Source organism: Siniperca chuatsi, linkage group LG21 (assembly GCF_020085105.1).
Source record: "Siniperca chuatsi isolate FFG_IHB_CAS linkage group LG21, ASM2008510v1, whole genome shotgun sequence".
Lineage (NCBI taxonomy): Eukaryota > Metazoa > Chordata > Actinopteri > Centrarchiformes > Sinipercidae > Siniperca > Siniperca chuatsi.
Genome location: NC_058062.1, coordinates 1,675,502 through 1,688,603, shown reverse-complemented (window position 1 = coordinate 1,688,603; position 13,102 = coordinate 1,675,502). Strand labels below are relative to the sequence as shown.

General features: G+C 43.9%; 1 protein-coding gene across 1 annotated transcript; it reads right to left on the bottom strand.

The window, feature by feature from the left end:
- Positions 1 to 1,179: 1,179 nt before the first annotated feature.
- Positions 1,180 to 8,367, bottom strand: sgf29 (SAGA complex associated factor 29). The gene is made up of 10 exons (XM_044181547.1): positions 8,220 to 8,367; positions 7,485 to 7,558; positions 7,223 to 7,298; positions 6,991 to 7,063; positions 6,343 to 6,407; positions 6,100 to 6,229; positions 4,366 to 4,512; positions 4,227 to 4,262; positions 3,275 to 3,437; positions 1,180 to 2,001 (listed from the first exon to the last, which is right to left on the bottom strand). The coding sequence occupies exons 2-10, from the start codon at positions 7,548 to 7,550 to the stop codon at positions 1,885 to 1,887; spliced, it is 873 nt and encodes a 290-aa protein (XP_044037482.1). The 5' UTR covers positions 7,551 to 7,558; positions 8,220 to 8,367; the 3' UTR covers positions 1,180 to 1,884.
- Positions 8,368 to 13,102: the final 4,735 nt, after the last annotated feature.

The following is a 13,102-nucleotide window of genomic DNA, read 5'->3' as shown; positions in this document are numbered from 1 at the left end:
ATGTAACAGACAAGTGTGCCTGATCAAAAACTGTGATTTGGTATAAAAGATAGATAGAAAAGGCCGGAGAAAACAATCAGAGTAAGAAATCAAGGCAGAGGTGATGTTACACAGGAGGTCTGCTGTTCCAGACTCAGATCGAGCCCGGAATGAGAAGAAAGAGGTGAAATCAGAAATACTTTATTATTGATCCCCGAGGGGAAACTCTAAACTCTTTTAAAGGACTGTGCCGCAGATACATGTTTGTAATATTTGATTGCAAACGTTTGTTTCTTATCATGTTTTGTTGAATGTTTGATTACGTATGATGACCAGTTTTAACACCTGGTGATACGAGACACATTTTCACAGAAATCTTCTCTTATAATCAGAGGTGCAGGAAGTACTCAGGTCCGTTACTGCAGTAAAAGCACTGACACACACTCTGTAAAACACTCTGCTGCAGTGAAAGTGTGCGAGTGTGATCAGGAAAAAGCCCTTAAAGCATTAAAGCAGTGCAGCGTCCCTGTGGCTGCTGTGCTGTTATATATTCTATCATCAGGTTATTATTCCTCGTGCATTAATGTAAAGCAGGATGTTGCTGCTGCAGCTGGTGGAGCCGGAGCTCATGTTGAACCGGTTTGTGTCGGACTGCAGCTGATGATGCTTTTCATTCTGGATCCATCTGCCGATTCTTTTCTCCGTCGATCCATCGATCGGTTTGGAAAACTGGTGAAAACGGTGAGAAACGCCGTCACGACGACCCAGAGCCCAAAGCGACGCCTTCAGCGTGTCGTCGTGTCCGACCGACAGTCCGAAGCTCGACGTTATTAACAAACATTACAGTTATTACAGTCGTTCAGAGGAAAAGCAGCAGATCTGCACATCTGAGGAGCTGCACTTGTACTTGTATAAACCGTTGGAGTTTAATTTATAACAAAACATCAGATTTTATAAACTCTTCACGTTTTATATGTAAAAATCTTACTGTGTAAAGTAACTAAAGCTGTCAGATAAATGTAGTGAAGTAAAAAGTCCAATATTTCCCTCTGAGACGTTGGAGTGGAAGCAGAAAGTAAAGTACCTCAAATTAGTATTTAAGTTCAGTCCTCGAGTAAATGTTACTTTCCGCCTCTGCTTCTAATGCGGCTGAGCTGTGTGTGCGCCTGCAGAATAAGAGACTGAGCAGAGAAGCATGAAAACATTTGTTCAGTGTCGTCGTCTTTAAGTTTCTGTTTCACACAACAATCATTAACACTTGACATGTAAAAAAATATACACTTAAGGCCGTCAAAGAGGGCCCCTCGAGGCAGAACAACCGAGCCTCTGAAGTCCGAAGCGTTCAGCGTCCAGAGTTCCTCCACTGGCCACTACATGCTGCTCCAAGACGAGGTTTTAACTCGGAGGGAAAAATGTCCAACTTCCCTTTTAGGACACAAACTGCTGTGTCCCGACTCAACACTGAACACAAAGTATATACTGATCTTTAGAGTTTACTGTTTTTGCAGTAAGTACACAAGAAATCAACATACAAAGCCTTTTTGCACCAACAGGAAATGATATAATACATGCGCCGTGGAAAGGCACCCAAAATGTGACTCTCTGAGGTTTCACCACAATTTGTTTTATTTTTTTTTCCAAATGTGAGCAGCTCCTAAATTTCCAGCACGCTCAGAAATCAGGGGTGGTTTGCTCTCCATACCGTGAGCATTTTTCAGGACTTTATTTGCCGTGTGAACACGCTACAGATCAGATCAGTATGCAGCGTGGGTTTGGGACACAGCTAATATTTCGTTTTACCCATGAGACGTTCAGGTCTGCGTACTTAATTTCACTTCTCTGTGTCTTGGTGGTGACTACAGTCTCATTTAAAAGATGTTAATTATTAAAAAGATCTGTTCGGGGTCACTTCTTCTTGTTCTCTTTGCAGGCGACCACGTATCGCTGAGCCACGTTGAGCGGAGGGGAGTAACCGTCGGCGTACGAAGTGTCCTCAAACAGCACCGAGTAGTCGTCCTGAGGCTGCACACAAACACATGCGGAGGTTAGTTTGGGAGGCTTTTTCCTCGAGGTGCACACAGCATCTTCGGCTTCAGACTGAAAGCTTCAGGCGTGCAGAAACAAACCAAACAGCAGCAGCGTTCAGGGGATTGTCGTCTGCACTCCAGCGTTTCATTCTGAACGTGACGAGCAGAAACAACAGGCTGTAGGTGTGTAAGGGGCTGACGCATTCATGACAACAGCAACCGAGACGCCGGCTCCTGGTTGGTGGTTTTACCAGGTGTGTTCGAGACGAATATGGGTGTTTTACCATCTGACAGATCGGCGAACATTTAGAGAGACACGAGAGGGAGGAGACGTGTCTGTATTTATCAAGAGTCTGGCTACATCGTAGAAAAGGTTTCAGTCGTAGTCATCTGGACACTGTTTTCAGAATCAAGATGTTTCGGCTCCCATCCGGAAGTCATTCTCAATTGTGAAAAAAATGGGACGGGAACTAGAAATTTAAGCTACTCTGTGTTACATAAGCCCCGCCCTCAGGAAGGAGTCTACCTGAGTATCTGTTGATTAGCTAGTTTCACCTGAAACTGACCTAATAGTTTCCATGATGGCCCAGTAATCAGTAATCAGGCCTGTTGTTTTCTGGCTGCACCTCCCTCATCACTGTTAAGTGCCTGATTAGCATGTGATTGGCTTGACCAAGGTGATAATACACTGTGATTATCACAAAATGGCTTCCTTGACGCCCCGTTCAAACCAAGGAAGCCATTTTTGTGAAAAAAGAAAACCCCTCTTTGAACAGAAATGGTGGTCTGAGATTCAATCTGCCCAAAGTCTACCACAGTGTATTAACACCGTGGTCAAGCCAATCACATGCTAATCAGGTACTTAACAGTGATGAGGGAGGTGCAGCCAGAGAACAATAGGCCTGATTACTGATTACTGGGCCATCATGGAAACTATTAGGTCAGTTTCAGGTGAAACTAGCTAATCAACAGACACTCAGGTAGACTCCTTCCTGAGGGCGGGGCTTATGTAACACAGAGTAGCTTAAATTTCTGAGTTCTCAGACCATTTTCACAATTGAGAATGACTTCCGGATGGGAGCCGAAACGTCTTGATTCTGAAAACAGTGTCCAGACGACTACGACTGAAACCTTTTCGACGATGGACCACTCCTGGACGAATGAGGGACGACGCCGTCTTAGTCTGGCTAAATATTCTCAGAGTGACACATTTTCTCAAACTAGCAAACGATCCCTATCTCTGCCGATAGGCCTGATGTGCGTCTCACCCTGTGTGGCGGGGTGTGGATGAGGGCCCGGTAGAAGCAGGTGGTCTGGGGGTAGAGGGCCAGCACCAGCTGGTCCTTACTGAACAGGGCCTCTGGGTCCGTCTCTGGGTTGGCCTTCCACTGAGGCAGAGGGATGATCCGCCGTCTGCTCAGAGTGTGTCTCCTGATCACACACAAACAGACAGCGGGTTTGGTTGAGGAGATCCTCATGTATCTGAAATGTTTCCTTACATCCGGCTAAATTTGTTTTGGGTATAAAAAAAAACTTTTGTTTCATAAAGAAGATTTAGTCAATCATCAAATCAAAATTTAAAATAACTGAATTTATCCCTAAGGAACTTAAATTGTGTAAAAACGTCATATAGATAGACGACAAACAAAGAGTAGCATAAAAGTGCAGCTGAAGACAGTTTAAGATGTCCACCAGCGGGGTTAAGTGTGTTTGAAAATGTCCATAAATTAATAATAAATAGCTAGCTCAGGCCTAGAACGGGAGTGACCTGTATCTGCGGCCTGAAGGTTGTGGAGTGTGTGTGTGTGTGTGTGTGTGTGTGTGTGTGGTATCTGAGGCTATCTGTAGTCCTTTCATGAGGATTAAAACAAATTAACAATGTCATGGGAACAAGATAGCAGTGTCGGGGCATTGTTCGACTTTTTGTGCACATTTAAGATTTAGCGACTCAACATAAAAACACATTTCTGGGGGACAGACAGCACTCTGACGCACAGACCGGCGGATATCCAAAACACTGTGCCAACATCAGACTAAACCTGACGAGGGGAAAAGATTGAAGAGGGCAAAAACACAAAGAGAAAACTGAGAAATAATCAGAAGAAGAAAGTGATGCAGGCAGGAGGCTGGAAACAGAGGAGAACGCAGAACAAGAACACTTCCTGGTGTTCGTGATGCACATCAGAGACGGTAAACACGAAGCTGTGAAAGAGAACTCACTCTTTGCCTTCTTCGTCGATGTCGTCCACTTCATATCTGGAGGGGAAGCGAAGAAAAGTCAGATCTGTCTGAGGACATTTTACATTTTACACCTCCTTACACGTCCTTCAGCCAAAGCAAAGATCAGTGACGTTCTCACTTGTTGGTGGAGTGGTTGTAGCTGACCACCTCAGCCAGGATCCACTGCTCGTCTCCGTCCACGGCCTTCACCCTCGCTGCCACCTTGTCGCCCTGTTTGGCCACGTAGTCGCTGCTGGCTGGAGTCGCCCCGCACAGAGGGGGGGGGCTGATGGCGGGTAATACAGAGAACGGTACAGTGTTTCTGCATCACACAAGGACTTCAGCTGTTTGCACACTACTTATTTTCACATTCAGGATTCTAGCTGGCCACCAGAAACCTTTCAAAATTCATTGACGAGTAATAACAGAAGAAAAGTTAAAATGCCAGCTTCAGGGATGCAAAGATGATTTGAAACTATAACAGACGACATCGCGCAACAACGGGCTCAGCAGAGGAGAAGCCGTTCTCTGCCGCAGCCTTTCGTCATCCATGATTTCCCACTGTTCAACCCTTCATTACATTACGCACGAGTGTGTTTAAATGCACAGCTGGATCCTGAGTCTTATCATATTCAAGACATTACGTTTACATGAAACTCGACAAACCTGGTTCTTATCTCCCTGTAGACGTGGTTCTAACGTTATGCAGGTTTCCTGATAGCGGGGGCTCTGCATTTTTTGTGTTTGTATAATTCCCAGCATGTTTCCACTGCAGTTTATGAATGAAACTTGTAAATCGGTGTAATTTGTCTCTGGTGAGTCTGTAGCCAGGTTTCCCTTTTAACCACATTTCTAGAAAATGCTGCTGCGAGAACGCGAGCTCATTGGCTGATGGAGGTGAACAGCTGGTGGAGCCGATCCTCCAGCCGCTGCCGTTAAAGCGTCGCAGAAGAAGAAGAGGACGCGGCGAGACGACGTCACTAAAAGCTCAGACGATGGAAACATGACGTTTCTGTCGGCTTCATGTGTTCATGTGAGGAAGGCTCCAGCCTCCTCATCCTCCACACACAGCTGATGCTTTCGTCTGCCGCTATTTTTTAATCTCCTCACCGGATGTTGAAGTCTCACGCTTCATGTACATCGTGATTTATTCGCTACGTCTGTCTCCATTTGCACTTTGTCGCATTTTGCTTTTATCAATACACCAACTTTTCCACCTCAGCCGAGAGTAAACTGAAACAGCATATGGAAACAGGTGGATGGAAACGCACCTACGGTCTAGATTTTACAGTACGTTGTGTAGATTTGGTGTCTTTGATGTTTGACTTCTCAGTCCGCCTGACGGTGCTGGTTGAGGCTGAAGCAGCGTAGTTTACAGCTCATCTGATCAGCAGTAATCAAAGATAGGAGCGACAATAAAATGTCCTCTCGACATTGCCCTCATCGGGCTTTCGTTTTCATTTCAGTGTTGACCATGTTGCCGTTCTTTTCATTTTATATACTTATTAACTACTTGTGTAATTCGAGCTGAGAAAGCACCTGCCCACATGACAGTGATCAGAAACCCGGATCAGGTGTTTACAGACCACAGTGTCCCTGTTTCTATTACAGTACTCCAGTTAGTTTGTTCAGGTCTCTCAAGGTCTTATCCGGTTTTATGAAATAAAGCTATGACGACGCAAACACGTGATAAAACCCTGGACACCGACGTCCGTTCCATGTACATGAAGCTACAATCCAGCTAGAAATTCTACCTGTGTGATGTATTATTACGATGTAGCCCGGTGAACCTAACACCCTGGTAACTACAGCACGTGTTGAGCACAAACGCCTCAGCAGGTAAATGTCCCGCGAGCAGACGAGCAGCAGCTACCTCTCCCCCGGCTTGCCGATCCACAGAGGGAGTGTCATGGCCGACTGCTGGAGGAGCGTCATCAGGACGCCTCGCCTCATCGTCTTCCTGGGGGGGTCACTGTCGCTGTAAACTCCCGCCATCTTAGCAGCTGCGGGAAAAAACATTCAAATCTGAATCTCTTCGAATTATAAAACACAGAAATCCTGTTGCAGATATTAAAAGGTTGAATTTTATCAGGATATCTTTTCATCACACACATACCTATTCTCCTCTCCTCCAACAAAGACTTGATCTCTGCAATTTTATCGAGAGCATGACGCAGAATGCTGTGAGAAATAAAAGAAACGAGTGAACAGAGAGCGTCAGCCGCGGCTCTGGGGAGCGGGAACGACTAACCGGTGATCTTATTCTCATGTTTCGCCTCGATGGTGGCGTTAAGAGCAAAAAAACATTCATCTTCAATACGCTGAGAACATTTCAACCTGCAGAGTATACAGTATTTTAAATATATTTGCAAATACAGACCATCAACCCAAACAGATGAAGGATGTGAGAGTATTTTCTCCAGACGAACTGATGACTGTGTGTGTCCTGTAATAACCACTAACTACCCTATGTGTGGTTAGCCAGTTAAACCAGTTGTTTTCTGTCATGCCCCATTACATGTTTATCAACCATTAATGTATTTAAATAAAAAGGAACATAAATGTGTTTCTCATGTGCAAATGAAAATATGTCGTTCAAACTGGGCAAAGGACACGAGGCTCTTCTGATGTATTGACGACGAACTCTACAGTAAAGTAGATTTTGTCAGTTTTTGCACTTGGCTGAAGTTTTTTGCTTGATCACAGCAGTCCAACAGGAAGCCACTAAATTAAACTAACTTCCCCTCTGTTTGTGGCTACTCACCTACACTCTGCCTCGGCATCTGCTTTGGCTGTGGTGTACAGCCCCCTCAGCTTGGTCCGGTAGTAGGGGGAAGCTGGAGGAGACACAGGCAATCAGGACTCTCAGAACAGCAACTAATAACCAGTTAGAAAAGCAAAAATATGTAGCATAATCTATAAACGGTGTGAGGACTGACTGTCCTCCTCACACAGTGTTTGGAAATGGAAGAAGAGTTCACAATGCGCTGACTGACTTTTGTTTTCCGTCTGCATCCTCTCGTGTGTCTTCTGAATGTTGAGCAGATTATGTTCACTGCGGGACCTCTCCTCCTGAAAAGAGAGACGAGGTGATTATTTGGATTGGGTTGAAGTGATTGACTGAGCGATGTACTGTACAGCTAAACCTTTTTTTTAATACAATCTATGATCTAAGCATGGGAAACCTGACATGGCTACACCTGTTCAGGTCTATTTAAATCAGTGGGTAATAACTATTAGCCAATGCCACTAACTTACCTGGGTCTGTTTGATGAGCTGATGGAGCTCTGTGAGCAGCTCGGCAATCTTGGTATCGGCTGACATGTCCGTACCTACAAGGTTTTGGCATTCAGATAGAGTCCTGTTAGAGCAGCACTGACACATACAAAACCCCATGAAGAAATCCGTCATTTTAAATGCCCGGGGGCACGGCTTTTGATTGAAACATGACTGCAAGCAGTTAGTTGGACGAGAACAAATTGTGTTATATATTTAATATTGCATTAAAATAGTACATTGGATGAAGGCCGAATAAAAAAGTGAAAAATACAGGTTTTGATTCAGGTGCTACTAAGTTTGTATGTCTCCTGAATAACAAGGTATCTCGGAATTGATAGATTTATGAATGGAGTTCGGTGTAAACTCTGATTGTTAAAAAAAAGGCTCGTTTTGAGGCTAAAGCAACAACTATGGTATTTTGGGCTTACACGGCGGAAAAATGTATAACTTTGTTTTAGTAAAGCTGGCTAAAATGCTAACGCTACCTTTAGTAATGGAAAATAATGAGTCTGTGTAACGTTACAGCTAAGTAACGTTACTAGTTGACTGAGTTAGCAAGTGGTTTGTTTCGCTAATGTTAGCCAGGTTGTTAGCTAGACTGTGAGATTTGTGCTCATGCAACAGAAACATCAGCTGTATATATTTCTACTGTGATAACTTAATATACATCACATGCTTTATCTTATTCTTAACGCAACATGTAACACTACTTACCGTGTTAGTTTATCTGTTTATTGATTGTCGATTTGCTAACAACAGATTAGCTTCTTCTTCTTCTGTGGTGTTAATGGGCAGTTGGCAAAGCAGCGCTCCACACCGCCTCCAGGTGGACGGAGTGTGTAACAGAAGGGTTGGCACAGAAAATGTAAATGCTGTAAACTCTGTTTGTTGTTGAAAGTTGGTATAACTGCAGTGCTGGAAAGTAACTAAGTACATTTACTCAAGTACTGCACTTAAGTACAATTTTGAGATAATTTTACTTTACTTGAGTATTTCCATTTTCTGCTACTTTATACTTCTACTTCAGTAATAATAATAATAATACAACTTTATTTATAGAGCACTTATCAAAACAAAGTACAAAGTGCTTCACAACAAGAGAAATAAAATATCACAGTGAATGATGAAATATAAAGAAATAAAATACATAAAAGCAATAAAATAAACCGTTCAGGTAAAATCAGGATCTGCTTTCAGATAAAAATGTGTTTTGAGACGAGACTTAAACGAAGACTCTGACTCAGACAGCCTGATGTCTTCGGGCAGGTTGTTCCAGAGCCTCGGGGCCCTGATGGCCAAAGCTCCGTCCCCCTTAGTTTCCATCCTGGACTCAGGAACAGACAGGAGACCCCTGCCCGAAGATCTCAGACTGCGTGAAGGTTCATAAGGGATTACAAGGTCTAAAATATAGTCTGGAGCCATGAAGAGCCTTAAAAGTAATCAACAAGATCTTAAAATGAGTCCTGAAACCAACAGGGAGCCGATGTAAAGAGGCTGAACCAGGTGTGATGTGGTCCAACCTCTGGGTCCTGGTTTACAGCCGAGCCAGTACAATTTAGAGGCAAATATTGTACTTTTATTTCTAACTTAAGTTACTTTGCAGATTCAGAATAATAACACAAAATAAAGTACAATAAATAAAATATGATATATTATTATAGATCAATTACAGATAAAACTTTATTGATCCTGGGGGGGGGGTCACAAGCTACCCAGCAGCTGTGATGATCACATTAATAATAATCAATAATTCTAATATAATATAATAAACATTATTCTGAAATGGGCCGTTCTGCATAATGAGTACTTTTACTTTTGGTGCTTTGAGTATATTTTGATGCTGATACTTTTACTTAAGTAAAAACGTGAATGCAGGACTTGTAGCAGAGTATTTCTGCACTGTGGTGTTGGTACTTTTACTGCAGTAAAAGGTCGGAGCGCTTCCTCCGCCGCTGCATAACGACACACATCTCATGATTTATTAAGACTTGAACCTTGTCGGTCAGCAGGTGAAACACCAGCAGCTGCTGTGGCGGTCCGTCCGAATGAAAGCCTGTTTGTATTTCTTCGTGCTCGCAGGATGTGTTGGTGGTACTTTGGCCTGTGCCATGTACAAACTGTGCTATCACCCACCTTTATGACCAGTCGGCAGGTCCTGTGGATTAATGATTAACATGGTGCGATGGCCAAACTGAGGCCAGTGTGTTTATCAATCAACAACAGTTTTTCATTTCAAATGTTATGAGTAACCTTCAGATGAACTTAATAAACTCATAAACGTTGGCTGTTTTGAGGAGAGCCACATTTCCGGACACGGAGACAGAAAACAGTTCTGTATGTCCCAACAAAAGTCAGACCTTAAAACTGGATGTTAAAGGCCCAGATCAGTGTTTTAATCAGACCCAAACATCCAGGCTCAGAAACAGCTTTTTTTACACAAGACTCAACTCAGCGAACCATTTAATAAAAGGCAGCGGCAAACAGGAAAGTCTTAAGCTCCGATTTAGAAGAACTGGAGCAGACCTGCAGTTTTCTGGGAGCTTGGTTCAGATATGCGGAGCATAAAGTTTGAACTCTGGCGTCAGTCAGCTGGAAACAGCCGGAGCCTGGCTCTGTCCAAAGCCTGCCAGCACCTCTGAAACTCAGCGATGGGCACATTATAAAAAACAAAGCGTACAAATGTTTTACTGGGGGTTTATGTGGAGAGCAGTGACTTCCTGGAGCCTCGCTGTCACCAGGAAGTCGCTGCTCCGAGCCGAGAAACAGTCCGGCACACGCCTTAACCGTCGCGAGACACCAACAAGACTCCAATTTCTGTGCCACGCGAAAAGAAACACCAGTCTTAGCCATTAAACCGCCATTCAGGATGTTTGGCTCCTCCGCCGGAGACAAACAATCAAACATGTAAGAAAAACAACAGTGTGGCTGCTTCGGGCTGGAACTGGAGACTAGGTTGATTATAGGGAATAAAGATTAAACTCTAAATATTGACAGTATATCAGGATCATGAGGGAGTGATTGTAATTCATTAAGCATGAATAACCTACTTAAAACGAGGTTAAAATGCATGCAGTGTGGCGTAAATCTGCCCCAGCTCTTATCTGCGACCTGGTTTGTGTTTACACTGGGTGTGGTACACGCCTGAAACGGGAAAAGTTCCTGCACAGACGGAACTGAGGGCACACTTTAACAGGTCGGCTCATATTTCTGCAAATGTTTACTGTGCTGAGTCTGGTCACGGCTGAGAGAGAGGAGGGAGAGACGAAAACAAGACTCACTACAAAAACACTGCAGATTGACATGACAACGCAGCCAGAGCTCAGAGGAAAGAGCCTGAAATCAGACGAAGCACAGATAGGAAGGTTTTATTGGCTGGCTCGCTCCTCTCTGGGACTGAAGGCTGTGTTCATGTGACCCCCCCCCCGTCAGACGTCTTTCTGCCTGCACACGGTCACGTCGCGCTCACCAGGACGCTTTCACTGAACTTCCCGAAAGTTTAGAAACAGCTGCGATGCATTCTGGGTAAATAATATAGTCACGAGATGATGATGATGAAACGTTTCATACAGATAAACACATGACTTTCATGACGTTATAACATAAACAGTCCTCATCAAGTATTTAACTCTGATTATAATAATTCTGATCCACTTGGTTATAATAGACTCATATTCATGCATATAGTTGCTATAGAACAGGTGGAAAGGAACATTTCCTCGAATATTTAATTAATTTTGAGGTACTTTATACTTCTACTCCACTACGTCTCAGAGGGAAATGTGACTTTTCACTTCACTGCTTTATTTACTTCACAGATTGAGATCGAATTCATGATAAAAGCAACACCAGGCTGCTCTGGTGAACTCGGTGCGTCTCCTCGTCAGGTTTCTCTGAGTTGTTCCACCAAAGAGACGTTTCCCCTCTAAACCTCAAACTTTCCTTTCAGTAACCGTTTAAAGGTTTCACACACAAACAAAAAGTCCAAAAACAGAAAAGAGATTTGCGCGGCAGAACTTTTCCGTCCCTCTCCCGTTAATCGTCTGTGCTGATCCAACGCGATTCATGAGGGTATTTCGATCAGTATTATCTGTGACCGTTCACTCATCGACTGATTGCAGGTGTGACGGAGGAGCTGGGTGTGCGCGTGATTGTTTGACCCCGAGGAAGTCGCTGCTCTTGTTTGTCCTTTTCCTCAGCTGTGTGCCTTTGTCGGCTGTCGGGGAAACTGCTTCCCTCGTTTGTCCGTCAGATCTTCAGCTGATCTGAGAGCATGAAAAACTGGAGCCATGATGTTTTCGTCTAACTGAACTCTTGGCAGCCTTGAGTGTGTTACTTTAAATGCAGCTCTTTTACTTTCCTGTATTTTCCCAGCGCTGCAGCCATGCGGTGACTGAAACCAGAGCTCTCATGGCTGAAGTATGTTTTACCCTCAGATGACGATGAGGATGAGGATGGCGAGGCCTGTAATTACAGCGTGATGCGAGGATGAGTGGAGTTTAAATTCAGACTGTGACATGGGGTTTTCCCTCTGCTGTTAGAAACAACGTCTGTGTTTACAGCTGCACCAGGCAACGTCGATTCTCTTGTGTTAAATCCACTTGTGTTATCGGGCTAAGAACGTGCAGTATTACAGCATCAACAGGCTGAATATGTCTGCGAGTCGGGAAGCAGACACTGATTTTCTCCTCGAAACCTCTCAGATCGTTTCAGTCGAGTAACTGTTGGATGCTCGAAGAGGTAAAACGATCCAGTGTTTCACAGGAAAACGAGGGAGAGAAGTCGGAAACATAAAATCTAATCAGACTAATAGTTTTCTTCTTTTCTGCCCGTTGATCCTTAAAGTCGGATTATTTTACTGTTGCATGTTCTGGTGAAACCTGTGATGTAAAATGTGTTTTGGATTCAGGTTCATTTGTCTTTCCAAGACCCTAAAAAACACAGCTGAAGTGTTTCTTCATAAACAGGGTTAAAACATAAACAGTTCAGTTTTATTTATAAAGCGCCAATCCATAACAGAAGTTGTCTCATTGCACTTTTCCTATAGTGTAGGTCCAGACACACAGACGGAGAGGGAGAGGAGGAGAGAGGAAAGAGGTGCATCATGGGAAGTCTCCCGGTGGTCTAGGCCTACAGCAGCATAGCTAAGGGATGGTTCAGGACTCACCTGAGCCAGCCCTAACTATAAGCTTTATCAAAGAGGAAAGTCTGAAGCCTGCTCTTAAATGTGGAGATGGTGTCTGCCTCCCGAACCCAAACTGGGACCTGGTTCCACAGGAGAGGAGCTCGATAACTGAAGGCTCTGGCTCCCAGTCTACTTTTGGAGACTCTAGGAGCCACAAGTAACCCTGCATCCTGGGAGCGCAGTGATCTAGTCGGGTAATAAGGTATTATGAGCTCTTTAAGATACGATGGTGCCTGACCATTAAGAGCTTTGTAGGTGAGGAGAAGGATTTTAAATTCTATTCTGGATTTTGCAGGGAACCAGTGCAGAGAAGCTAATATTGGAGAAATATGATCTCTTTTTCTAATTCTTGTCTTAAGGCACTTATGAAAGCATCAAACATCTGAAGATCTGTTGATGTTCAACTAAAGAGCGA

What these genes read in the sequence shown, in the direction of transcription:
- sgf29 (XM_044181547.1), bottom strand. Translation starts at nt 7,550, where the DNA reads ATGTCAGCCGATACCAAGATTGCCGAGCTGCTCACAGAGCTCCATCAG. An exon ending in TACAACCACTCCACCAACAA is followed by an intron (nt 4,263 to 4,365) that starts GTGAGAACGTCA and finishes CTTCCCCTCCAG; the next exon opens with ATATGAAGTGGACGACATCG. An exon ending in ATCGACGAAGAAGGCAAAGA is followed by an intron (nt 3,438 to 4,226) that starts GTGAGTTCTCTT and finishes GTGTGTGATCAG; the next exon opens with GAGACACACTCTGAGCAGAC.